The following is a 27,951-nucleotide window of genomic DNA, read 5'->3' on the forward strand; positions in this document are numbered from 1 at the left end:
AAAAAAAAAAAAAAAAAAAACAGAAAAGAATCCTGGGAGAAGCCAGTCCAAAGGACGTAAACATACAGAGAACGGTGCAACACGTGACCGATGGCAATTCTCAAAGCACGGCTACAGATTCCCAAAAGGAGGTGCCATCATGGGATACTCAAGTCCACAAAAATAATTTTTAAAAAATAAATCTTAAAAAAAACACACCTGTTGATTAAATGAATAATTTCAGGTAAATCCATACATTCTCGAGTGCCCCCCACCCCCAAAGCAGCCCTCGGGTCTTGGTTCTCCTATTGCATGACCAATAGTGGGTGCTCCTGGAACTCCCTCAAAGCAGCTCTCAGGACCTGGAATCTCATCTTGACAAGGATCAGCACATCCAATCTTAGCAGCTTAAAACATCATGTTTCCTGGGTTGCCAGGTCCTTGGCTGAATCCACCCATGCCCACATCAGCAGCCATGCCCCGGGGCCTCATCTGTGGGGGGATCATGATGTTCTGTTGGGGTCCCATCATGCCCTGCATGGACATCATCATGCCTGGAGAGCCCACGGGCCCAGGGTGAGTGTAGAGCCCTGCGGGTCCCCGATCCTTGCCAGGAATCATGCCCACAGCGGCAGCTGGATTGCTCATCAGGGTGGGCTGGCCGGGCATTGTAGATTGTGCTGGTGACATCATCCGATGGTGAGGTCCCATCATGCCTTGCTGGAGAAAGGCTGGTGGTCTCATGGGGTTGTGGCCTGGCATGGATGGAGCTGTACCAAGAGGGATGTCCGGAGTTCCCACTGGCCCTGGACCTCCCATGCCAGGTAATGCTAGTCCCATTCTGGGGGCCTGCTCCCCCATCATCCCCTGCATGTGTGAAAACCCAGGTCCAGGGCCCTGGGGCTGTTTCCGGCCTGGGACTTCCCCTCGAGGGAAATATTGCAGTGTCTGGCTAGGCTTCTCTGATGGAATAATGCGGGATAGATCAAACTCAGGTATTCCTGTGGCTCCAGGACGGATGACTTCCTGTAGATCTGGGTCTGTAAACACCGAAGGCATGCTGTTCCCAAGAACAGTGAAGGAGTCAGGACCCCCGGGGCCTCCAGGCTTGCAAAGTGCTGCATCTGCTGAACTTTGGGGCAGGTTGCTGGGGCGGCCAAGGGGGCCTTCTCCTGGGAAGCCCATCCCTCCTGGAAAGCTGCCCTGTCCCCCACTGGGGCCATTGTGAGGGAATGGAACCTGCTGTGGGGGAGACTGTACTGGAGGGAAACCCTGGGGGAAGCCCATCCGTCCTTGAGGTACCATCGGTGGCTCTTGGGACCCATGCCCCATGATAGGATTGTGTGACATCAAGCCAGGTCCCATTGGGACCCCATGAGGAGGTATGTTGGGTCCCATAGCATTCGGAGAGGGCATCTGATTGGAGTGAGAAAGTGGCTGGGTCATTCCCATTGGGCTGAGGGTTGGCATCGGAACCACGGGATTTGGACCTGAAATTCGAGGATTCTGTGTATTAATGCCCATTCCTGGAAAAATAAAGACATCAAAGGAATCAATTTAATCAAAAGCAACTCAAAAGAACTATACTAAATCAAATTAACAAAAAAATTTATTGTGTACCTGACATGGATAGTCCTATGCTGGGAAAACATACAACATACAATCCTTACCCTCGGTAAGATTATAATACATTTGGGGACATACAAACCAACAGCTCTACAAGATGATATAGGATTAAATCTTAACCCGTCTGATGAAGGAATGTATAGAAGAGAGCAAAGGAGAAATTCTCCTGTGTGAAAAGTTATAAATTAGTACACAATAAATGAGCACACTCTTCTTTAGTGGAGATATTTAATACAGAAGAAAACAATTTGCCTGGATGACTGAAGTATGGTCTTTTGGAGAAAAATGATTAATTTGTTCTACAATTCCAATTATCAGAAATAATAACAAAACCCAAACAGGTCTTTTTTCAATTGGCATTATTTTGTATTGCTTTATAGAGAAAGCACTGAAAACTCTAGGTTACGTGAACTGTTAAAGAAGCAGTAACATTTAACCGGAAAGGGAAACACACACATTCTACTAAGTCTCTGGGAGATTTAAATACAGTAGAACCTCTGTGAGGTAACCACCCATGGGACTGTAACAGACTGGTCAACATATAGAGGTGGTCAACATAAGAACTAGGTTTCCTGTACTGCTAGGTACATACAGCTTTTATCAGAAAATATCAGATGAAATCATAATCAAAACACAGTAAAATCATAAAGTATCATATAAAATCAAGGTATTTACTGTTTTCCCATGGTTTATTCTTGTCTGTTTCTTATTCTCATTGCACATATAAGTGGAGAAAGCACTCCTAACGCTGGCTACAACACTCAGCACACCTGAGCATTTTTCCACAGCAAATAACTTCAACTGCATTACCAGATGCCTGACATCCTCTTCTTTTGGCATCTTTGCAGTTCCTGTGTTGTCCCCACTTGCTTCTTCCACTTCATCAACTACTTCATGCGCTTTTATACTGGTCTGTACTTTGGTCAACAGTGCTTGGAAAATTGCTTCTAGGTCAGGTTCATTACAGGTTCATTACCTCATCATCCATTGCAACACCCCCTTCGAAATCTCCCCCTTTGAATTCTGTCATGGGAGATGGACTGTCTGGTGGGTCCAAAACATCATGCTCTTGGGTTGTGACAAATCCAACTTTATTGAAACACTTCTGGATCCTTTCTTGTGGAGTGTGGATTGTGAGGGGGCAAGACGCCCGCAGCCAGGGAGGTGTGTTCAAAGAACCCCCAACTGCTTCTCCTCCCTTCTAGTCCTTTCTTCTTACTCCCTCTGCCATAGGTCACGTAGCTTCTGTATACTTCTTTTTTTTCGTTGCGTAAAAGCACATAGCCTTCTTTCCCTAAAGTTAGTCTTTACCCCATGTACTATTATTTCCTCTCAACCTTGTAAGATGAAAATATTCCCACTTGCTTTCCTTGCTGATTTGCAACATTGTTAGTATAAACAACCTTGTTTAGGGACTGTACACAATAAAGCTGTTCACAAGGTTGGGGGCTGGCTGCAGCCATCAGCTGTGCCAGACCTCTTGATCCCATCCTTATCTCTTGTGTGATCTTTGTCTCTGTGTGTTTTATTTCCTCATCCCCCATCATTCCCACTTTGGTATGTTTACTCTTTGTGCTAGCTCATGAAAATTTCTGGCTGAACTTTATTCCAAGCAGAACTGATTCAGAGGACAGTGTCCAGAGCATTAACTGATGCAGCAGATTGGGTTGCTTGCACAGGTGGACCACAGATTTGTGTTTTAGTAATGCCCCACTCACTGCAGGAGCTGGTAGTGCATTGAAAATGTTTTGATGATGCCTTTGGTGAAGAGGATTTTTGAGGTTGTGTTTGGAGGCAGAAATTTCAGTATCACATTTGTGAGATGATTCACTTGTGGGTGGCTGGGACAGCTGTGTACTGTCAGTAGAATAGGCCATTTCTTCTTTTCCGTTTCTTGGTTGATACTCCGCACCCACTCCTCAAATAGGGCACCAAGTCATCCATGTACATTTGCTTGATGACCAGAAAGTCTTCAGGCTTCAGACTGTAGAATGTGTGTGGCTTTGCTAATTTGCCAGTCACCAAGGGCTTTAGTTTCTCTTTGGCTGAGCTAATACAAAGCAGAACTGTGAAAAGTTCTTTGGCAAGTTTTCTGCTCTTACATTTGTCACCTTTCATGACAAAGCTCCTGTCAGGTATTACCTTGAGAGAGAGTCCACACTCGTCAGCATTAAAGACATCATCATCTTTGAAGCCTCTGGCAAAGTCTGGGAAATTGTTGCTGAGCTCTTCCACAACTTCTTCTGGAACTTCACTGGATTCACTACATAAGACTTTCTGGGAGATCACATTTCACAGTTTAAATTTCTTTCTATTTTTTTTTTTAGTGACAGAGTCTCACTTGGGCTTAGGCGATTCTCTTGCCTCAGCCTCCCGAGTAGCTGGGACTACAGGTGCCCACCACAATGCCCAGCTATTTTTTTGTTGTAGTTTGGAGGGGGCCAGGTTCAAACCTGCCACCCTCAGTATATGGGGTCAGCATCCTATCCACTGAGCCACAGGTGTTGCCCAGTTTAAATTTCTTGAGCCAACCACTTGATGCCTGGATATCTGCCACCTGAAATTCCTATGCAAATTTTTTAGCAACTTCTTGGATAATTGACCCAGACTTTTGGGTGTTAACTGCCCTCATTTGTTTGAATCAGCTTAATGTGGCATCACCGACTTCTTAGAAGGAAGTTTTCCTTCTTTTCTGCTGTAGGTCTCTGCTTTCTTTACTGTATCTCTCCAACTATTCATGTTTATGTTTTTCGATGGTGCTGACTGTGGTCTTGCTAACATCAAAATGTTCTCCTTTCTTTGGCTGCTGCTTTCCAGAAAATGTAAATCAACCTTTTTCCTTCACTGTCAGCTCCCTGAGTTCATTCCTTTGGGCCATAATATCTTGATTAACTGTAAAATTTTTCAGTTAATTGTAGGATGTATCTACAATACAGATCAGTCCTTTGCATCTAAAAAATCTTCCACAATACATGATAAACAATAGGATATTAGACCTAATTTTACACATGGTGATAACAAAACATAAAAAAACTTATGCTAAAGAAAAAATTAATACAACTAAGGGGTAAAGCTCACACCTTTTACCCCTTGGTGTAGAGTGGACTCGTTACAGATGGTAAATTAATACTGTGTGTCACAGACCAAGTGGTCAAGATATGACTGACGGAGATGGTCACTATATAGAGGTCAGTCTTCCACTGAGTACATGTGGTGCACGTTGGTCTATGAAAACGGGTCAGCTTCAGGGGGTAGTCAACATAGGGAGGCGGTCAACTATGGAGATTCTACTGTATTTGTCCTCTCTATGGATTTGCCACTGAGTGTGGCATGGATGGTGTTCATGCTGTCCGCAGAGCATGTCCTAACCTGGTTAGTTAGGATGGCTGATAAATAAACAGCATTTCTAACAATCAGAACAGCACTGGAACCACAAACCATGGTTGAAAAGTTTTGGTCTCTTTGCTTATCACCCTCAGCATCCCAGATTATTTCCTGTTAGTGAGGTTGGCAGGGGAGGGTATAGGAATGAAGGCATACAGAATGATAGGGAAGAGAAGAATTTTATTATCTCCCTAGTCCTAAAGAAAGGGCTTCTCTAGGAAACAGGGGCTTTTATCTGAAATCCTGTGGCTGCGTGTGGTTTGAGGCTGCCCTTCCAGGAAAATATTTGAGAATAAAAGACATTCCCATCTGCATGTTAAAAAGAAACTACTTTCAGTATTGCTATAGAGGATCAAAAAAGAAAAAAACAAAATAAGACAAAAAACAAATTTAAAGAACCCATTCAGGTACACAGAAGCCCTCAGAACAATAAGGAAATCTGCTTTCATACAAATACTAACTCAAGCTAATAAAAATTTGTCATTTTCCTCTAGTCAAGATACTTTAATTCTACTGAAACTAATTTAGATGATCCATTTTTTCAACTTGTTGAACTTCTACTTATTCAAGAGGTTTCTCTTTTGTCTAGCACTGGCTAAATGCCTTATCTTTCTAATTTCTTACCTGGCATATTATTCATTGATGGCAAGTTGGGAGAACGAGCTGGAGGGGAGTCATCATCTGAGCTGGCCACAGTCTTGATGGCATCGTGGTACAACGGGGTAGAACTGGGCATTGCGAACTTGGACATTCGAGACATCATAATAGAGAGTGGGTTCTGAGAGAGGGTTGGCTCTGGAGGCATGGTGTAAGGTGTGCTAGAGGGAAGACTTCCAGGGATATTCACAGAGGCAGGCTGGCTGGCTGTAGGAGGCGGGGGCCCACCTACGAGGAGAAAGCAAAACAGAACAAATATGGGCAGGAAATTAGATTCCTTTTGAAGGCTCTTGGGGCCTATGATTATGAACTAGCAAGGCCAGCAATGAGACAGATGAACAGGACAGTGTTATTACACCCAAGACACAAATCATCAATCTAGTCAAGTTCTGTGTGTGTGCAGCGGGGGACTGTGGCATGATATGAAGGTGACGGGTCAGCAGATGTAAAGACAAACATACCAGGAATATATGTTAGAAACAGCAGTTCAAGCTTGGAAAAATATGATTCACAGACAACCATTTCTGAATAGAATGTGAAATAAGAGGATCTCTTTCCCTTGCCTATCACAATTCAGAATTCAGCGCAGCTGTCAGTATGCCACGAAGCCAGACTAGTGATCCAAACCCAGGCACTAACCACACCACTCTACACACATTATCATCAGGTTCCACAACAAAGATGCCTGAACTAAGATGGTCTAGGGGGCCACAGAATGTCTTAACAGTGGATGAATACGGCTTCCTTAAATACTGGACCCTCAAGTCACAAGATTGTGAGTTCAATCCTAAGTGACGAGAAGGGAGGTTCTCATATGTGTTGACCACAGAAATAATTACCATGCTGCCATTGGTAGTTGCCATGCTGTACTGCTGTAGTGAGCTGCTCCCCCACAGGGAGGGACTCTTTACCATGGGAGGATAAATCTCCTATCTTATTCTGATTCTAGTCTTTCTCAAGTGGAGATAACACCAACCTACCATTTACACTCAGCACTACTTCTACTGACCACCTCTGGTCCCACATGCAAAACCACCATCATCAGCATGAGCCTCTCCTAGGAAGAAAATACTAAAAAATTGTAGTTGATCGTTGAGAACAGCAGTCTACCAAGGAGAAGGCTTTGGTAATTGTTTCTGTGGTCAGCACATACTTACAAGAGCCATGTGAGTCTCACAGCAGCCTCCCTTCTCTTTGTGTAGGATGACACTCAGAATTTCTTGACCTGACGGTCCAGTATCTAAAGAAGCCATGTTTATCTACTGTTAAAGTCATTTACTTCACTAGCATGTGTTCACTGCAAATGTAAATTACTTTGTGAACTGACATATATTTCCCATTTCCCGTCTTCCTTTCAACAGCCCCATCTGACATACATATTTCTGGCCAGGATTAGACACTTCCGCACAACCTATGGAAGTACTGCTTATGCAATTTTCCACAAACATGTCCGTGTTGGCAAAGGCCCTGTACTCTGGTAGTGTAATCAAGACCCCAGTTTTCTTAACCCAATCAGGCTCGAGCCATCTCCAAAATGTGACTGTGAGGATGCAGCATACTGACCTGACTCTACACTTCCCAGCATGGCTGGGGAGGTCATGGTGAGGGGTGCTTTATGGTTTGGAGGAATCCCAGGACTCTGAAGGGGAGGTTTTGGAGAAGAGGTCCATCCAGGTGATGGGGCAGGAAGTGATGGAGACTTGAGGTGGACAGGCGAAGCAGCAGCAGACCCCAAGACAGGCGGGGACTTAATGGAAGCAGCAGCAGCCGGGCCTGCCAGCATGCCTGCCAACTGCGATGGAGTCTGGGGGGACTTCAGGTTCCCCGAGGGTGAGCCCAGCATTGGGGACTGGACTTGGTGCATTGTGGGAGACTTCAGAGGGTTAATGCCTGGGGAATGCACCTGGCCACCTGCCACAGATATATCCAAGGGCTTCCGCCCCAGGCCACGCTGAACGGGAGGAGCTGTGTTGAGGCTGCTGGGGTTGCTGGAAGGGTTGAGAGGTAGTGGTGGCATGTGACTGAGCCGGCTGTTAGTCCTTTGGTCGGGCCCCATTGGTTCTCTGAGGTTCCGCAAGCCACTGCTGCTGCTTGGACCCTGAGACATGGGAAGAAAGGGCCTGGGGCCCACGCCGTACTCCTGCTGGGGGTGCTCGCCAAATGGCAGGGGCACCAGCTTCTGCTGAGCGGGCAGCACGTCCGAGCCACCCGGGCGCAGTTTCATCATCTCCTCAGGGCCCGCCCCAGCCTCTCTCATCTTCTGAGGTATCATCTGAGAGTTGGACCCCATGCTGACACTCAGGTTGACATCTCCCTTCATCCCACCAGGAACCATCCCAAACTCCAGTTCCCGAGCAGAGCCTATCTGCGGAGGCATTCCCTTTGGAAAGTCACCCCTAGAAGGACTCAGAGGGCCCTCAACTGGTATTCGAGGGAAAATGGGGTTGCTCCCAGGCTCCATGTGGCGCTGGGTGCCTGGGATCATCCTGCTCATCTCCATGCTGGGCCTGATGCCTTCTATGCCCATCCCTGGGGGGAGCCCCAGCTGTTTCTCTGCCAGCTGCTGTTGAAACATCTCTTCAGACAGTCCTTGGGGATTTGGGAAGCGTTCCCCTCGGCCAGGACCACTGAAGACGCCCTGGCCAGAAGGAAAATTTCTACCATCTGGGATTTTTGGCACATCATCTGGCCAACTGACTCCAGAAAGACCAGGTCTAGCTGCTGGGTTGGCCACATTTGGCCCTTCCATCTCAGAGTTAATCATTCCTGCAAATCCAGGGAGGCGCATCTGGCTCCCCGGCATGTTGGGGTGGGGAGCCATGCCCCTCGGGGGCAGTGAATGTGGCATGTTGATACCATCAGAAAATGGTTCTGCACCCCCAGGTGCCCAGCCTTCACTAGGAGTCATCTGGTATGGAGGGGGAGGCCCACGGACCACGCCCCGAGGCCCGTGCTGATGGACCATCATGTCCTGCAGGGAGCACTGCTGGACCACCACTTGTTCCTGCTTCCTCCTCTTCTCTTCATAAAACTCCTGCTGCAGCTTCAGCCATGCTATCTGCTCCGGAGTCATGTGGTCCAGGTGGTCGGGTCCTATGGGCCCAGACTGGGAGTTCATAGAAGGTGGAACCATTTCATCTGGAGCAAAGGGCACATCTCTATGTCCCTGAGGGCCAAATGGAGCTCCCACGTCCGTCCGGGGCCCAGGTCCCTTACCTAGGCTTTGGGATTGAGCCATCATGGCCTGTATTGGCCCTTCTGGTTTTTTCTGAGGCCCATCTAATACCCCAGTGTTCTGTGGGGGTGGCCCACTTTGTGCTCCTGTGAATTCTTTCTCATCAGGGAAAAGCATACGCTGGATGTCTCTAAGAGTCTGGAGGGAGCGCTCCCGGTGCTCCAGCTGCTCCTGAGATAGGCCATCAGGGTTCTCCCCCAGTGCAGGGGGCTCGCCACTTGACACAGGTGGGGGTGGAGGGGCTTTGGGATCTGCTGAAGAGCCGTTGCTCCCCTGGGAGGCAGGGGTAACTGCTCGGTTGTTCGGTGTAGAGTTTGGCCCAGTACCATCTGGGGGCAGTGGAGTGGAGCTGGCAGGACTACCGACAGAAGGAATCAGTTTATTTTCTACCCCAGGACTATCCTGGTCCAGGGGACGTGGGGGTGCAGCAGGCTTGGGTGCTGGTGCCGGAATGGGTGGAGTTGGTTGCAGTCTAGTGTTCTGGGAAGAGTTCTGGTCCTGGCTGGTGGGAGCTGGGGGCTGTGGTGGGAGAGGTTTCGGATCATTCCGAAGGGCAGGTATCTGTGTGTTCTAGGACAGACAAGATTTTTAAGTTTACCAATGGGTAAACTGAACAGAAAAACAAAAGAGCAAGTTATGTTATAACACTTGTCCCTGTCAAACACTTCTACACTGACACTTGCTATGGAGATTGCGCATGTACGATCCCTCCTGGGACATGAAGACATTTTTATTTTTACTTTTTCTTTTTTTTTTTTTTTGAGACAGAGCCTCAAGCTGTCCCCCTGGGCAGAGTGCCGTGGCATTACAGCTCACAGCAACCTCCAACTCCTGGGCTCAAGCGAGTCTCCTGCCTCCGCCTCCCAAGTAGCTGGGACCACAGGCGCCCGCCACAACGCCCGGCTATTTTTTGGTTGCAGCCGTCATTGTTGTTTGGCGGGTCCGGGCTGGGGATTCGAACCCACCACCTTAGGTGTACGTGGCTGGCGCCTTAGCCGGTTGAGCTATAGGCGCCGAGCCATTTTTACTTTTTCTTAAACTTACTGTCAAATATTATCCTCTTTCCCTGGTTGAAAATTAGATTTCAATAACTTTGTAAGCACACCAGTGGAGAGCCGCTCCAGCAGAGTGAACATGTTTGAGTCTCTGTTTTGAGAAACAGGTTTGATATCACGTGTCTACTATGTTTCAGATTCTGAAAGGGACTAGTTTCTTCGTATGTGGGAAGCTGTACCTAACATCGTCTTTTCCCTGAAAGTACAACTGGGTAGATAGACTTCTTGCTGTCAATCAAAAGGACTGATGTTTCTATCTGAAAGGGGAGTGCAAGCCAGCTGCGGCTGTGTGCTCTGCTAGCTGGAGGCGGCCAGGAAGTCCCCGTTTCATCGGCACATCATCCCCTCTGGTAGGGCGACATGAAGCACTTCCATCTGTGAGCTTCCAGGGGGCCTGACATCTCTGGTTTCTGTTTTTGGTTTGTGATCACCAATTCCATATTTGATAAGAATTTGTACATTAACTACAGTAAGAAAATGTGCAGGCAGGAAGCGTCTGAGGAGAAGTCTGAGGCTATCCAGCTCCTGGTGTCTCTTTCTAAATAGACAGCAGACTGCCTTTTTAACAGACTGCTTGATCACCTTATTAAGTACCAATGAATGCTACACTAAGTTCTGGGTAAAAGCACACTCACTTACAAGAGGTGACGTGAACACTGTGAGCGTTTAGAAGAGGGATGTGTGTGTCTGGGTCCTAATCTACAGCACTGCAGAAACTAAGAGGATGCTGAAGCTCAGAAGGGCCAGTCTGCAGACTCGGTCTCAGAAACCTCCACCAGCCTCCAGATCCCTTTTTTGGTGTTCATCTGCTCCTACTTGTTCACTTAATCCAGCCTGTATTTCCAAACCCTTAAGGCTTTTACTTACCTTCCCACCTACTGTCTGGAAGCTGTCTACCTGTGTGTAAATATGTGAACAAATCACTATGTGTATCTCTGCATGTGAACAGTTTGTGTTGTATAAACACAAAGGCGTATCTTCGAGTGTTTATATTCTGTGACTATATATACATATACATATGAATGTTTCACTGGGAGGGAGGTGGCCATGCACGTTTATCTGTAGATAAGACTGTGTGGGTAAGACCAGCTGGCTGAATTTGTGTGACTCTGTAAAGTCCACATATGTTCCAGGTCCACAACTCTAACTGGAGTGCAGAGGACATGTGAATCCCCTTCTAGTGCCCTTTAAAGTTTGGTTTATTGGTCAGGTTCTGTTTGTATGTTGTGGATGGGTACTGATTTCATAGAGGGTGACTGTGACAGTAGAAATCATTTAGTTTCATCCTTGTCATTTTAGGTTTGGAGCAATAGGCTACTCCCAATTCCCTCCTTAACTCCTTTTCTGATTTCATTTTAGTACCAGAGAAGGCAGAGGTAATAACTGCATTTAAGAACTGTCATTAAGTCGATAGAACGTTGGTTTGAGTTACACGTACCCTGTGCATTCCAGGACAATGCATATTTTAAATATAACTATATGTATTCTCTGCTGTTGAGTAGTGGAGATTCATAGGGAATGTGAAATTCCCTCAATTTAGGAAAGCCCAAGGTCTGCTTCTGTCTATAGAGATGGAGACTTTCTGATACATGCAATAGGAAAATGGCATCTATTTTTATTTGGAATTGTTACTTTGACCATTTATCGTCATTTGACTTTTCCCACATTTAAGACTTATCCCTATATTAGAGCTTTTTTTTTTTTTTTTTTAGGTTTTATGCTCTTGGAAAGCAGGGATTGTATTATGAACCTCTTGGTATCTCCCCAGCATTCAGTTTAATACCTTGACAATGTCAGTCACAAGAATCATCTTTTGATTCTGTTTGGTAAACTACGTGCATTAAAAAATTCGCTGTATGCTTTTTCTAATGGAGTTCACAGTAGATACTTAAGATCCAGACAAAAAACAGACTGACATTTATTATACTTTTGGAAAATATCAAGCAATTAAAAACACCCAATGGTCTTCTCAATTTAAAATAAACAGAAATCATTTTTGAAAGTCACTAAAACTCTGATGACAGTATTGTCATCATGTATTCCAGTACTTAGTTATTGCTTTTTTCTCTGTTCTTCAACTAACTCAAGAGTGTTTTTTTAAAACCTGCTCTGTACACACGGTCTGAATTCAGATTTTCCTAGAGATGATCGCATGAACGAAAAGCTAAGATATCCTCTTACATTGTGCATCTTCTTCCCCCATGAATTAATCAATCTACCTAGTATAATGCGACATGACTAACATCCCACAATGCCAAAATTAGTTTAAATGCCCAGAATACAGCTCATACCATCAAGTCTATCTCCCTCTCGATTAAACTCACTACCTCCCTTCCTTAGCAGTCTCTGTAGATCTAAACCATCATTCCATTTCTGAACGCACATACCAGAGGGGCTGTGCTTCTCTCTGTCTTGCTGTTAGAAATGTTCTGGATGTGGAAAGAGACGATAGTTTCAACCTGGCCCTTCAATACAGCTTCTGCAGCTCTGCAAAGACAGAAAAGACAGCATATACTAGACCTTATTTCTATTCACTAACTATAATTCCAAAGCACCTGAACACCAGATTGAACTTGTAAGGCAGAGGAAGGAATATAAAGAACCATCAGAAATGTTGAATGAGAAGAAATCAAAAGAAACATGTTTCATTATCTATGTTTACCTCTTTGTCTCAAAAAAAAAAAAAAGAGTTTACTATGTCGCCCTCGGTAGAGTGCCATGGTGTCACAGCTCACAGCAACCTCAAACTCTGGGGCTTAAGTGATTCTCTTGTCTCAGCCTCCCAGTAGCTGGGACTACAGGTGGCAGGCCCTGGCCGGGTTCAAACCCACCAGCTCTGGTGCATGTGGCTAGTGCCCCAATGACTGAGCTATGGGCGCTAAGCCTATGTTTACCTCTTACCATCAAACTTCTGAAATTAAAAGACAGTCATTAGCAAATCCAAAAAGAAGCATTAAAAAACAAAAACCAGGCTGAGTGCCTGTGGCTCAAGTGGCTAAGGTGTCAGCCACATACATCTGAGCTGGCAGGTTCAAATCTAGCCCGGGCCTGCCAAATGGCAATGATGGCTGCAACCCCCCTCCCCCCGCAAAAAAAAAAAAAAAAGAAAAAAAAGCCGGGCGTTGTGGCAGGCGCCTGTAGTCCCAGCTACTTGGGAGGTGGGGGCAAGAAAATAGCTTGAAACCAGGAGTTGGAGGTTGCCACAGTACTCTACTCAGAGTGCCAGCTTGAGGCTGTCTCAAAACAAAAACAAAGTAGTTTTGATTTGCATTTCTCTGATGATTAAGGATGGTGAGCATTTCTTCATATATCTGCAGGCCATGTGCCTATCTTCTTTAGAGAAATTTCTTTTTAAGACCTTTGCCCAGCTGAGATGGGATCACTTGATCTTTTCTTGCTAATACGTTTGAGTTCTCTATGCATTCTGGATATCAAACCCCTGTCAGAAACATAACCTGCAAATATCTTCTCCCATTCTGAGGGCTGTCTGCTTGCTTTACTGGGGGAGAGGGGGGTCATTGGAGGGATCACCTCTGTGGTTTATGTCACAAGGGTACATACAAGTGAATCTTTCTAAAAGTAGAATATAAATGTCTTAACACAATAACTAAGAAAATGACATAAAGGCTATGTTAACCAGTTTGATGAAAATATTTCAAATTGTATATAAAAACACCACATTGTACCTCATGATTGCATTAATGTACACAGCTATCATTTAATATATAAAAAAAAGCAGTATTTTCTTCTTCTTCTTCTTTTTTTTTTTTTTGCAGTTTTTGGCCAGTGCTGTGTTTGAATCCACCACCTCTGGCATATGGGGCCAACGCCCTACTCTTTTGAGCCACAGGCGCCGCCCCAGCATTGGTCTTCTTAAACCAATCTATTGTGGTAGATATTTTACAGTCAACCCTAGTTCAAAACCCAAGAAGGGGGACACAAAATCTCACCACACATAGTCATAGTCCAAGGCTGTCAAGATTTACTTTATATCTTAAATGGGTTAAAAAGTCAGAGAACAGCTAGGCATGTTGGCTCATGCCTATAATCTCAGCACTCTGGAAGGCCGAGGCAGGAGGACAGCTTGAGTTCAGGAGTTTGAGACCATCTTGAGCAAGAGTGAGAACCCATGTCTACTAAAAACAGAAAAATTATTTGGGGCATGGAGGTATACGCCTGTAGTCCCAGCTACTCCACAAGCTGAGGCAGGAGGATCCCCTTGAGGTTGCAGTGAGCTGCTATGATGCCACTGCACTTTAGTCCAGGGGACAGAGCAAAATCCTGTCTCAAAAAGAAAAAAAAAAGTATGAAAACCGTATGCACAATATAACTTTGATAAATAAATAAAAATCCACTGGTTTGTCCATTCTCTAGAAACATAATATGCCAAAATGTTCACAGTGATTATCTCTGTGAATTCCATAGATTTTTATTTTTAATTGTATTTACTATTTATTCAAGAATGGACATTTATTACTTGTGTCCTTTAAAAAAGAATAAGTAGACTGCAGAAAGGTGTGTACTGTGCAATCAATCTCTTCCATATTTAAAAAAGTTATACACGTATATGTATATTTGTATAAGCACAAAAACTTCTGAAATAAAGCCAAGAAAGTATTATCAGTGATTGCCTCTGGAAAGTGAGCTTGGGGAGGTTTTATATTTTATTTCAGTTCTTTCTATATTGTTAACTTTAAGTGATAATAACATAAGGGACTTATTAAAAAAAAAAAAAAAGGCTCCATCTGCAAATGGAGGAAGAACTTGGGTCCTCCAATACACAAGCCATGCCCCAAAGCAAGGCACAGTCATCAACTTACTTATTGGCCATCTCAGTAGAAAACACATACACCACTTTGGCTGGAGTCTTCTGAGCAGGTGTGGGCTCTGGAGCAGTAGTTTGGCCATGGGAAGGGGTGGAAGATCTGGGGGCTGTAGCATTTGACGGGGTCATCGAGTGTGGTGTGTGCTGGGAATCCTGGGACTTTATGTGGTCAGCAGAATTACATTCTAAAAGAATGAAAAGACTCATTGTCATAGGAAGAATACAACTTCCTTTCTTCTGCCAGCATTTATAACATCACAATACAAATCCACCTTGAGAATTTTAATAAAGTACTTTGCTAAAAGGAAAACTTCTCTTCTACAAACAGAATTTCAAATACTCTTTTCCCTAAGTGACCAATCATAAAGCACTTTCCCCCCACCTCCTTAATTCTCTATTATATATCCTTCAGATATTAGCTTGCATGTTCCTCCTGCCTGAAAACCGTTTTGAAATCTCTTGGATTGGCCAGGTGTGGTAGCTCATGCCTGTAATCCTAGCACTCTGGGAGGCTGAAGCAGGTGGATTGCTTGAGCTCAGGAGTTCAAGACCAGCCTGAGCCAGAGTGAGACTTCATTTCTAAAAATAGCCAAGCGCTGTGGTGGGTGCTTGTAGTACTAGCTACTCAGGAGGCTGAGGCAAGAGAATCACTTAAGCCCAGGAGTTTGCTCTGAGCTGTGATGCCACCGGCACTCTACCCAGGGCAACAAAGTAAGACTCTGTCTCCAAAAAACAAAAAAACCAAAAAACCAAGAAACCTCTTGGAATTGACTGGATGCCTCTGTTAATGCATCTCATAGCCCTCCAATTTCTCTCATTTCAGCATTTATCAAATGTCATTGTAATTGCTTGTTTAATGATCAGCTTTACAGGTGCACTCAAAATCCTTGAGGACAGCAACTGTATCTGCCTTGCTGACCATGGCACCCCCACACCCAGCACAGTGCAGGCACTCAGAACACCTGAGGGAGGAAGGGAGTAGGCAGGAAGGCAGAAAGGAAGGAGCAATCAATCATCCCCAGGTTTCCATTTCTAATTTGGATTAAGGAATCACACTTCCATTCTTAAATACTAACTTCATGTTCAGGCCTATGGTTAAAATTTCTGATCTTATTCTATGAGGAAAAAAGCCTAAAACCACAGACACTGGTCCCATACCCTTTTTGGCTCACTCTACTTTGGTGCCTGCCAAATCTATAACACATCTGGTAGCTACTCATTCCTGCCACACTGGAATCAGCTGTGACAAACACGGCCTAGTGCCAGGGCCATTAAGGCTTCCTTTGTGTCTACATGTCTGGCAAAGTGGCAACCAGAGAGCACAGAACTCAAGCCTTGGAGGGTTACTCTGATGGCGAAGAGGAGGGGATGCCAGAAAATTGCTCCAGCATGGCCACTGGCACAGACAAACTGGAGCTACTAGCTTGAAACTGGAGTATAAATAGGATGGAGGCCAGAAACACATATGAGAAGCTGCTTAGGCCTGAGAAACACCCCACCACAGCTCCTAAACCACCCGTATCCTCAGAGTGAGAACTCCTCAACAAGGCAGTTCCAAACTGTTCTTCAGTTGGTAGCAAAATGAGAATAGTTCCATTGTAAACCTGAGAACTCCTCAGTCTGGGAGTTATTAGGCCCCTGGCTACCACCAATATCAGAGACTTTCCCTCGGGAATACCTACTTCCCTCTGAGTCTCAAAGATCTTATAGACATACCTTTAATGTCAGAGTCATCGTTTGGAGTCCCAGGATCTCTCTGATCAAAGGAGTCGGCGGAAATACTTCGCTCCCTTTTCCCCTTGCCCTTGGCACCATTTCCAGCCCCATTCTTCAGCCCCATGCTCCCACCTGGGCCAGGGAGTGCTTTAGGGGTATGGCCCCCACTCTTGGAGTCACAGGGAGATGGCTGGGATTGGCTGGCTGAGCCCCCCTGTTTACCCTGATTGGAGAATTTGGAATCCAGCTGGGGGTTTCCAGATGGGGACATCACTGTAGGGGGACGGACCATCACCTCCTGCTTTGACTTAGGGCTACTAAAAGAGACAAATAACAGAGAGAGATAAGATACCAAGATACAGCTGGTCAGCACAAATTAGGGAGGAGCAGCTTCTATCATGGGTGAGGGAGACCCCCAGGAGTAAATAAGCACCCTATGTTCCCCTCAGCCACTGTTCTCTCCGCCCTCTCCAGTGTCAGAGCTACCAACAGAGAGGAGGAACAAGCAGGGTGGCCTGTCAGCTCTCAGGAACCCTGCAGTCACATGGGGACCCATCTCTAGGGCTTTTGTCAATAAAGGACAACGGTTTCTATGTACATAGAGAAGTGACTCTTACACTAAGACCAGCTCAGAGTAAACAAACAGGCATCATTAAGATCAAAATACTAGCACCCCAGGCTGATGACAAGGGACAGCTGTAACAAGAGCCTTGCTTCCCTGCTGGAAACATAAGCAGGTCTGGGAGAGCACGGGAGCTGGTGACTGTCAGGTTAGGGAAATCACCCAGGACCTAATCCCTCCCAACAAGTGGCAGCACTTCATAGCAGCTAAGCCACCACCTCCCTTGGGGGTGAGAAAAATGCCTTTTACAGTGACAATTTAGGGGCTGTGGGACAGAAGGAGAGGCCTCACAATGGGAGTCTGGAGGGTAATGATGGACAAAAGAATAACAAAAATAATACTCTAACATAAGCTTTGATTATCATACTGTGGCCTCTTTGCTATTCTATTACTATCTACTAATTTATTTTCTCTTCCTTTCCTATTTGGGTTTCACTTGCTTCTAACTTCTAACAGTGTGCTGACACGGTTCCAGCAATGAGTGTTTGTGGTACGCCTATGACAGACGCCCTCAGGGGCTGTGGCGGAGGCCCTTGCCCTCACCTCTGCGTGTTTCCTGATGGAGAGCTCCTCACTTTAGGGTTGCTGGAATGCATTGATTGGAATCCTGAGCTTGCAGTCACAGACAGCGACGGGCTCACCGAGTTCCTCTCGGGCTGCAGCAGAAACAGCTACCAGGGGCAGTGGCCGTGGCCCACTGCTTACTGGGTGCGTCCCTTAGTGCTGGCCTCCTGTGTGCCTTTTTCCTCTTTGTTTTTCTCTGCTGTGGAAGTGGGTCCTTTCCTCTCGCAGCTCCAGCATTCTCTGGGTGTGTGCCTCCTGCTGCCAAAGGAAAATCTCGCATCTCCAGGGCACACTATGGGAAAAGGCCACCCAAAAAAAGTTGGGAGTGAAAACACAGAGACATAAAACACCCTCACAATAGCATTGAGGTGAAAGCACTAGCTGGGGCAGCAAAGCAGAAGCTACATCATTCCTCAGCTTCTACTGGGATGAAAGGAAAGGGCGACACTCCTGTTCTGGCCAAAGGCTCTGGGGTTAGAGCAGCTGAAGGGTGACTGAGGCGCCTGCCAGCTGCAGGCCTCCCACCCGAGCAGCCGGGTCAGATGTGTAAGAGCAGGGTAGACAGCTACGTATCCCACCTTGCATTTCTCTACTTCTGAATACAAAGCCTTCAAAAACTTCTGTTTGCCTTTTTTAAAAATAATGCTTTGAGACCTCTGGGTAATGCAGAGGTAGTGACTAGCTGGTATTTCAGCTCTGATGAGAAACAATGGCACTGAAATGTAACAAACCCACCCATTTTGAATCATAAAGCAAATGATCTATGTTTATATTCTCAGGGCCCTGGGGATTGGGGGGGGGCATGAAAAAGAGGTACTTCTGAATTCAAATATTGAGCCAACACCAAAAACAATCAGTTCTGCCCCCTGACTTCCGTGATCTTTCAATTACATGATGCCGAGTATGTGTCTCGTGTTCTCACTGCTTAATGACAGGCACTGCAGGCATGGGTAGGCGTGGGAATGATCCACAATTCTGAAGGTAAAAGAACATCTCTGAAGGCTAAGATAGTTTTTAAGCCAATCTGCAAGGCTAATTTGAAGCATAAAGGTCAAAAAAATATTCCCAAACCTAGCTAGAGAACAAATGAGTCTTTTTATTTCCCTAAGAAGTCTAGACTAGTTCAGTCAAAATCAAGATACACTTTAAGTCACTGCTCCCTCCCAGGGCAGTTCCAACATGGTTTTCTTGTAACCACAAACCTCTCACATTCCCCTCCTCCTCCTTTTAGTATCTTACTAACAAAGTATGGAAATGAAGGAGGAGGACAATACATGCAGGATTAGTGACTAGAGAACCAAAGGGGGTTAGAAATAGCTCAGGTGCTGCAGCTTATGCAGCCGATGAGAGAGACACGAGAACCAAACTAAAACTGGGGGGTTCAGTTACATTCTGGGTTTGGGCACTAGGATCATTATCAAGTGTTAAATGTTCATTTGTTCACAAAGAAATGTGCAATAGCCCCAGCTACTTTACCTGGAACATTTAAAGTAATTTATGGAAGTTCTGAGTATACTCAATTAATTTTTTTCCTTTTTAAATAAAAAAGTCAGGAAAAAGAATAAAAATAGAAGAACCTCAGGAAAAAGTATACAACATATTTTGGTCTTGATTATATTTAAGGTAGTATTTTTTTAATCCCACACCAACTTCTAGTTTTTTTTTGTTTTTTTTGGTTTACACCAGAAAATGGATGGTTGTCATCAAATTCAACATATACAATCTTAAGCCATTCTGTAACTTCTCACTGAACATTAGAAGTTACTGGTAAAACAGAAGTAGCAAATGAATCCTGCATGGACAAAGCCATCGGAAAAGAACAGCCCTTACACCCTATCCAGCCCCTCCTGTAACTTTGCTGGTACTTTCTGTCTGCATCACACATTCCAGCATCCAGTCACATGTTGTACTGAATAATCCTAGGTGTGTATTTTATCTCCCCGTGAAGACTGTGTTCTTCAAACAAGAACCTTGTTTAAAGTTCTTTGGTTTTTCTATAATACTCAGCATGATGTCCTAAGAATGTAGTTAGATCTTGTGTGACGTACTCAGCATCTCACAGAACGGAAACAAGTGGCATTTGTATTGTACTTTTCTTCCAAAGAAACTCAAAACATATTACAATTATCAAATCACCTCATTAATCTGCCAAGTATGTCTGATGAGCTGGTAGCAAAGATTATTTCTAATAATGCTGTGGACATAGTGCATTTTTATTTTCAAAGTTCTTCTACATATAATTTCTTTCTTTCTTTTCTTTTTTGCAGTTTTTGGCCAGGGCTGGGTTTGAACCTGCCACCTCCAGTATATGGGGCAGGTGCCCTACTCCTTTGAGCCACAGGCGCTGCCCTCTACATACAATTTCTTATTCTCACAGTTTGCTTGACCTTGACTGATAGACATTTTACAGATACCAGAATAGAGCATGGGGAACATGTGGCGTGGGATGACTTCTTCTGTCCAGCCAGTGCTCCCTGTCCTCCCCTCTCCCTTCCTGTTTTGTCATGGATGGAGACAGCACAAAGCCTGAAATAAGCAGGTGAGCTCACCCATTGACAGGGAATAAAACCCAAGGTTCTGATCCCCAATCCTAGGAAGGTGTTGAAATAAATCATCCCTCGTTTTGGTCTTTCTGACAATAAAAACAACTTGCAAAAAAATCTGCCAAGTATCTCATTATGTAGTTTCAAAGAATAAAATTAGGCTCTTCGGCAAGTCTCCACTCAACTGTTTGCCTAAGAAGACTGAAAAAGATTTTCCACAGAATCATTATAGTCAGAGAGATCTTTCTTTGCCCAATATAACTAAGTCTCTTGTTTAGATTTACTTATACAATGTTTCTCTCTTCTCCTTTAATACTTAAAATCTGTACTATGTGTCAGGCATTGTTCTAAGCACTGCACCTGCATGTTAGCTTATTCACAACAACCCTATAAGGCAGGCACTACTGCTACCTTTATGTTAGAGATCTTAGAGGAAACAGAGGCTCCGAAATGTAACATAACTTGCCCAAGGTCACATCCCAGTAAGTGGCCCCAAAGTCTGCCTTCTTCGTCACTGTAGTGACTGTCAAAGCTGGGACTTGGTGGGCAGTGTGGGCCAATTCCTAGAAGGTGCCCATCAGTATAACACTGCAGTGGAAACTAACTATCACTATGACTACTACCACCCTCTAGTGAGCTCTCTGGCTTATTCCACCTGGTACTCTTTCATACCTTCTACACCTCCTGTCCATCACCTTCCCTCCCTCCCTTCCCACTCCCGAGTATGGTCTTCACCACTACTTAACAGAAAGAGATGTCACCAGGCAGGAAGTCCTCCTTGCTAAATACACAAACCTATTTTCATTAGTACCGATCCCCTCTTTCCTTTCTATTATTCAAACAAAAAAATATACAGCTCACTTTTTCCCCAAGGCCAGCCCCACTATGGAGAACTAGGTCCCTCCCTTTCAGACTCTGAGAGCTCTCACCCTCCACTCTGACCATCCTCTCTACCTCTACCTGTCTACTGTACCTTTCCAATCAGCATTCATATTGCTGTAGTGTCTTTCAGCACTAATTTTTAAAGCAAGACAAAGTCCACCTCTAGCATTCTAGTCCCCTTGACACACAGTGTTGGTGTCCTAATTTGCCATTCACCTTTTAACCACTTAATCTAACTTCTCCCTCCAAAGCACTATTTTTGTCACGGTCACCACTGGCTACTTTTCATCTTACCCCATCTCTTAGATTTGGCTGGTTGCTCCCTCACTTCCTGAAACTCTCTTCTCTCAGCTTCCCTAACATTTCCTAGCTCTCCTACTTCTCCAGTCACTCTTTATCTGCTTCCTTTCTGGGCCCCATCTCTGCCTAATTCTAAATTTTAGAGTTCCTCTGGACTCTTCTTCTGCCATTCTGTAAGGTCTCTCCATGCAGCAACTCCAAAGTGTGTCTGTCCAGCTCAGCTTGGCTCTGCAGGCCTGGTATGCACAACTGCCTGCTGGACAACTCGATAGATGTCTCAAACCAGACAGGCTCTAACAAATTCTTCATCTCTGTATAGCCTTCTTAAAGCAATTTTTCTCCCAATTTTCTACACCTTAATAAGTAGCTTCTTATCCCACGCAGCTGTTCATGCCCCCAAATTTGGAAGTCATTCTTGATACCTGTCCTCCTAACCCTCAACTCTCCCATATTGAGTTTGATATTTTTGTTGAATGAATGAAATTTCAGCATAAGTGTTTCTTCTTCAGAGGAAGATTTCCTTAATACCACCAATCTATGTGTAATTTTCTATTACATTCTTTTCATAGCATCCTAAGTTCTTCCTTCATAACATTTTTCATGTTTTATATAATTATATGTGTTAGTGATGTGATCATTCATATAACATTTATCTCTCCCATCAGAATAAGCTCCAAGAAGGCAGGGACCAGACTGACTTGCTCATCTCTGTACACTCAGCACTTACTAGCATTTGCTCAGAAAAATGTGTGTTGTTATACAAAGAAAATGAAATTGAATCAGTATGTTGAAGAGACAGCCGCATTCCTCTGTGCACTATGGCATTATTTATAATAACGAGGATGAAGACTCAACCTAAGTGTCCACCAACAGATAAATGGATAAATAAAATGTGGTATATATACAGAATGGAAAACTATGCAGCCTTTAAAAAGAGAATCCTGCAATTTGCAACAACCCTGGTTGAACCTGGAGAGCATTATGTTAAGTAAGCCAGGCACACAGAGACAAATATACTACATGATCCCTGGAATCTAAAAAGTTGAATTATTGAAGCAGATGGTAAAATGGTGATTACCAGGGACTGTAGCTAGGGGGTGAGAATGGGCTTAGGTGAAGTAAAAAAGGAACATTTGTTGAATTAAAGCTGAAGCTTTTTCCCATGATCACTGTTTTATGCCAAGCCTGTGCCCCCGTGCTACCACCCATCAGTCTACTCACCAAAACCCCAAGGGTCACGACACTGCAGTGTTCATCCTGGAGGGAAGGCGTCCAGGAACCCTTTGCTCAAAGATGACCTTCACCTGTAATAAGATAAAGGAAAAAAATTCCTAAGTGGATTAAAGAAAACTATAAATGTGCTGCTGAATAGGAGACAAACAGATTTCTTATTTATTCTAGAACATTAGTTTATGAAGACGTTGTCATTGCCCATGTAAACAGAATCAACTCTCAATTATTAAAGGGAATATATCTGATCTGTAGATGATTTCAAGGCCCCGTGGCCTGGTCTCCTTCCCAACTACATATTTTATTTTCAGAAGCTGAAGAAATACTAAATAAAAATAAAACGTATTTTTCTACTTCTTAAATTTCTTGGCATTTAGTAGGGAAAAAAATCCACACGTTTTGTTTCTGCCCATTCCTTATTATTATAGAGATTTGAGAACTGCCCATGAAGGTGAAAAGAGATGAGTTTAGAAGTGTTTTTCAATTTACAAAGTGAAGATCCTTGCTATGCTCAAATGCAACTATACATGGAAAGCATGTAACAAGAAAATTTATTTTCATACGCTTTGGGGAAAACTTAGAGCTGAACCACCTGGCCAGATGATTTCCTTCTATTCAGAGCCTACTGTGTGCAAAGTGCTGTACTGAATTGAGCTAGATTAAGTCAATAAAACACTCAGGTGGGGTGAAGTGGCTCACGCCTGTAATCCCAGCACTCTGGGAAGCTGAAGCAGGTGGACTGCTTGAGCTCAAGGGTTCAAGAGCAGCCTGAGCAAGAGCGAGACTCTGTCTCTACTAAAAATAGAAAAACTAGACTGGCATAGTGGTGGGTGCCTGTAGTCCCAAACTACTCAGGAGGCTGAGGCAGGATGATCACTTGAGCCCACAAGTTTGAGGTTGCTGTGAACTATGGCACCATGGCACTCTACCCAGGTGACAGAGCGAGACTCTGTCTCAAAAAAATAAAACAAAGCAAAACCCCACTCAGTTACTGGTCAAGCAGAACAATTTCTAACGTTAGTCCTTACAAACCAGAATTTTGAAACTGAGCTTCCCCCTTTGACCAGAATTTATAGTTTTGAAATTCCAAGTTCCAGACTTAGGGCTAAATTATTTAGGAATCTTTAAAATAATTCCTTACTAGGATTGCCATAAAGTTGTAAGTAAATCTTCAAATTCATCTGACCAAGCTTAGTATCACCTCTACAATTCCAATTTCAACTCTTCCAGTGAGGCTTTCTCACTTCCCTGCTCTAAGAAGTCAAGTTTATTAGAACTATGTCATGTTTAACAAATTTCATTTCTCTGCGATGACCACTACTCCATAAAAGGCATAGTATCAAACTTAGAATGTGGAACCAAAAGGCCTCAGGATTCCATTCCTAGCTCATTCTTAACTTCTGGCATGCCGACTACTAAAGACTTCCTCTCAGGAAAAGCACACAATAGGAAGAACCAATCTTTCCCCAACACATGGAGAAAAGCAAACGATACATTTGGCATGTATAGAGAACCTTGGTCCAAGCAAAATATTAGTGCATACTTAGTATTTATGCATCTATCATCCTTCAATAGCTAATAAACTTGAAGTAAGCAAATAAAAATTTGTATCAAACTAAAGAGTTCTGAGAGAAATGAAGCATTTCAAAATGAATTTCAACTATCATCATTTATTAATAGAATAATGGCTACCCAAAGTTATGTTACACAACCAATGTCCCTTCTTTGTAAAATTCTCCTTGATCACCAACTATCCCCATATGCCTTCCTTGGCCCCACAGCATATATTCACAGCACTGCTATAACACAAAACCACACTCCTGTTATGTACAGACAGTAAACTCCCTGAGGGCAGTGTCACTCATCAGCTCAGCCCTGACACTTGGTAGAAACTCAATTAATGCTTGTTGATTCATATATTATAATGTCCCTACCCTTATACCTGCATTGGCACAAACCAACAATGACATGATGAAGTTCTTACTTCAACTTCTCCCTACCTGCCCTTCTCCTCGGCCCTGTGAAGTGATTACTGCACAAATCTCTGCTCACAAGATGGTATAAAGGTAACTGCACTTACAGTTCTGACTCTCATGTAATTTGATGATTTTGCCTTGGAAACTCCTAAAATAATAAACAAATGTAGTTATTTTTTTTAAGGTTTGGTCCACTGAAGCAATAGCAAAACAGATATGGTTAACTTACAAAGAGAGCCTACAGAAACAGAAATAATCCAACATACTCAGATTTTTTTTTTTTTTGAGACAGACTCTCACTCTGTCACCCTGGGTAGAGTGCTGTGACATTATAGCTCACAGCAATCTCAAACCCCTGGGCTCAAGCGATCCTTTTGCCTCAGTCTCCCAAGTAGCTGGGACTATAGGTATCTGCCAGGATTCCTGGCTAGTTTCTTCTACTTTTAGCAGAGACAGGTTCTCGCTTTTGCTCAGGCTGGTCTCAAACTGCTGAGCCCAGGTGATCCACCCGCCTTGGCCTCCCAGAGTACTAGGATTACAGATGTGAGCCACCACGCCCAACCAACAAACTCAGATTGAATCACAAAAGTAATGGGCTTATCATCACATTCTTTACCTTTCAAGATGTCCAATTTGCTCTTTCTTCTACATTGGGACACAGCAGAGCTTTTCAAGAATGATCTCTGCTACCCAAACAGAAAGGAATTTTTAGGTCAAAGTGGGATGACACCAGCTAGTTCCACATTCAGTCCTACAGGGAACAGAAAAAACAAAAGGTTCATGTCCACATTCACACTGATTCCAAAGAAAACCACCTATTCCCTAATGCTCTGTGGCCAAAGTAGTATTTAGAAGGAACAATAAGAAAACAATTAAGTCACAAATAGGGAAGGCAGGCAAAATCAGTACAACTCAAAATGAAAGAAACTAAAGATAGAGATACTACAGCCCAAATTCATCCCACTAAGGACTGACTGGGAGTTTAGAAAAGCAGAATCCCCTAGACACAAAGCCTCAGTTTAATCACTGCTTTTAGCTTTTCCACAACCAAGAACAGTCACCACAGGTTGCAAAATAGACTTCTGTTTCATGTCTTCTCTATGCCCCTGTTCTGAGCATGATGGAGATGCTGAAAAAATATTGCAAAATCTAAAATGCAAGTGGCCATAGATAATTTAACTTTCAAAAATCAGTTGGTCTACAGCAGTGTTCTTAATCTGGGATCCAGTCATTCCCAAGGGGTCAGTGGATAGACTGGGAAGAGGGGAAATGTCTGTGAACTTGCAGGGAAAAACTTAAATCTTAATTTTGACTAACCTCTAAGTAAGAGTTGGCATGGCCTTCAATCGTGAATGTAGGTAAGAACCCATGATCATATGAGTAACCCTGCAACTGACCATGTCTCACCAGACATTTGGTGACCACAAGACATTTTCACATCATGTTATAGTTGTTGAAGATATCTTGGCATAACATGCACACTCATTACTAAACTACAGTATCATTAGACCTTCAGCTATGTTTTATTAATTAATGTGTTACAAAGAACATTTTCATAACTATTTCCATTTCATTTGTAATTCTATGTATTTTATCTTGTGTGTTTATAAAAAGTTCCCAAAAGGGGGCCCAGGCTTCACTAGATTGCCAAAAGGGTATATGGGACATAAAATATAAAAGGTCAAAAACCCCCAATCTAGAATGAGTAAAGTTTTAATAGACTCAATCATCATGGTCACAGAGGCAGACAGAGCAGTCAATCATTCCAGCAACACCATTTCATAGCTGTAGGAAATGAAGTGGCCAGGAAGGCAAGAGACCTATCCAGTGCCACACAGACATGGAGTTGGCATATTCCAAGTTGACACTCACAGCATTTATCTTCCCACTCTTTCCAATGGACCTTGGCTTCCATGTCTACAATTGTTACCACTGTTACTGTCTTGCCAGTAAATGGAGAGAGGTTTATTTATTACCTTTCAAAACTAATACACAACAAAAAACCAAACAACAGAACAAGATAAATGTACAAGATACTCCTTTTAGTTCCTTGATCAACCATGTTGCTATTAATATAATTGTTACAAAGGCTTAATAGTTAGTGAGATAGTAGTTTGTTAGAAGTGAGAAAGGAGCGCGGCACCCATAGCTCAGCGCGTAGGGCATGGGCCACATACACCCAGGCTGGCAGGTTTGAACCCAGCCTGGGCCTGCTAAAAAAACGATGACGATTACAACAACAACAAAATAGCTGGTTATTATGGTGGGCACCTGTAGTCCCAGCTACTTGGGAGGCTGAGGCAAGAGAACTGCTTAAGCCCAGGAGCCTGAGGCTGCTATAAGCTATGATGCCACGGCACTCTACCCAGGGTGACAGCTTGAGACTCTTGTCTCAAAAAAAAAAAAAAAAAAGTGAGAAATGAGCGGCTAACTGGCTCACACCTATAATCCTAGCTCTCTGGGAGGCGAGGAAGGTGGATTACTAGAGTTCAGGAGTTAGACACCAGTCTGAGCAAGAGAGAGACCTCATCTCTACTAAAACAAAAAACAAAAAACAAGAAAGTAGAAAAGGCCAGGCGTGGTAGCTTACGCCTATAATCCCAGCACCTGGGAGGCCGAGGCAGGTGGATTGCCTGAGCTTACTGGTTTGAGGCTAGCACTGAGCCAGAGACTTCGTCTCTAAAAAAGAAAAAAATTCCCAGGCCTTATGGTTGGCACGTATAGTACCAGCTATCTGGGAGGCTGAGGCAAGAAAATTGCTTAAGGCCAGGAGTTTGAGGTTGCTGTGAGCTATGATGCCACAGCAGTCTACCAACAGTGACAAAGGAAGACTCTGTCTCAAGAAAAAAAAATTAGAAAAACCTAGCCCAGTGTTGTGGTTGGTGGCTGTAGCCCCAGCGACTCGGGAGGCTGAGGCAGAAGGATCACTCGAGCCCAAGAGTTTGAGGTTGCTGTGAGCTACAATGAGGATGACATGGGAGACAGAGTGAGACTGGGTCTCATGGAAAAAAAAAAAGAAACAAGTTGGGCTCTTTATTCCCAAAGGTATTCAAAGCACTTTGAAGACAAGCATTAACTTGTTAGGTTGAGGTGCAGTTATGAGTGGTTATAGGGCAGGTGGTCTTGCCACTCTGTAGATGGGAGATTTGGAGAATACATATGAGAGATTTGTTCAAAGTCACACAAGAGTCAAAAAGAGAGCTAACTTCCTGATTCTAAGTTCAAGGCTCTAAACTCTGTACCAAGTCACCATGATCAAATATTTAGTTGATTATAATAAAATCTCTATTTTTTTTCTATAAGCCAGCGAGCATTTTCTTTTGATTCACAGCAGACACTTCTGAAGGCCATTGTGAA

The 27,951-nt window shown here is 43.9% G+C and overlaps 1 protein-coding gene and 1 long non-coding RNA gene across 2 annotated transcripts; both read right to left on the bottom strand.

The window, feature by feature from the left end:
* Positions 1 to 205: 205 nt before the first annotated feature.
* On the bottom strand, positions 206 to 17,717 carry BCL9 (B cell CLL/lymphoma 9). The gene is made up of 7 exons (XM_012807623.2): positions 17,643 to 17,717; positions 16,478 to 16,794; positions 14,757 to 14,946; positions 12,324 to 12,423; positions 7,210 to 9,451; positions 5,614 to 5,874; positions 206 to 1,505 (listed from the first exon to the last, which is right to left on the bottom strand). Exons 1-7 carry the CDS (start codon positions 17,693 to 17,695, stop codon positions 388 to 390), a joined length of 4,281 nt encoding a protein of 1,426 aa, XP_012663077.1. The 5' UTR covers positions 17,696 to 17,717; the 3' UTR covers positions 206 to 387.
* Positions 17,718 to 17,755: 38 nt separating this feature from the next.
* Positions 17,756 to 25,445, bottom strand: LOC111726614. The gene is made up of 3 exons (XR_002774353.1): positions 25,211 to 25,445; positions 22,610 to 22,692; positions 17,756 to 17,955 (listed from the first exon to the last, which is right to left on the bottom strand). It is a non-coding gene; the product is annotated as an uncharacterized LOC111726614 (long non-coding RNA).
* Positions 25,446 to 27,951: the final 2,506 nt, after the last annotated feature.

This window comes from Otolemur garnettii, unplaced genomic scaffold, assembly GCF_000181295.1.
Source record: "Otolemur garnettii isolate 467f Iridium unplaced genomic scaffold, OtoGar3 scaffold00073, whole genome shotgun sequence".
Taxonomy (NCBI): domain Eukaryota; kingdom Metazoa; phylum Chordata; class Mammalia; order Primates; family Galagidae; genus Otolemur; species Otolemur garnettii.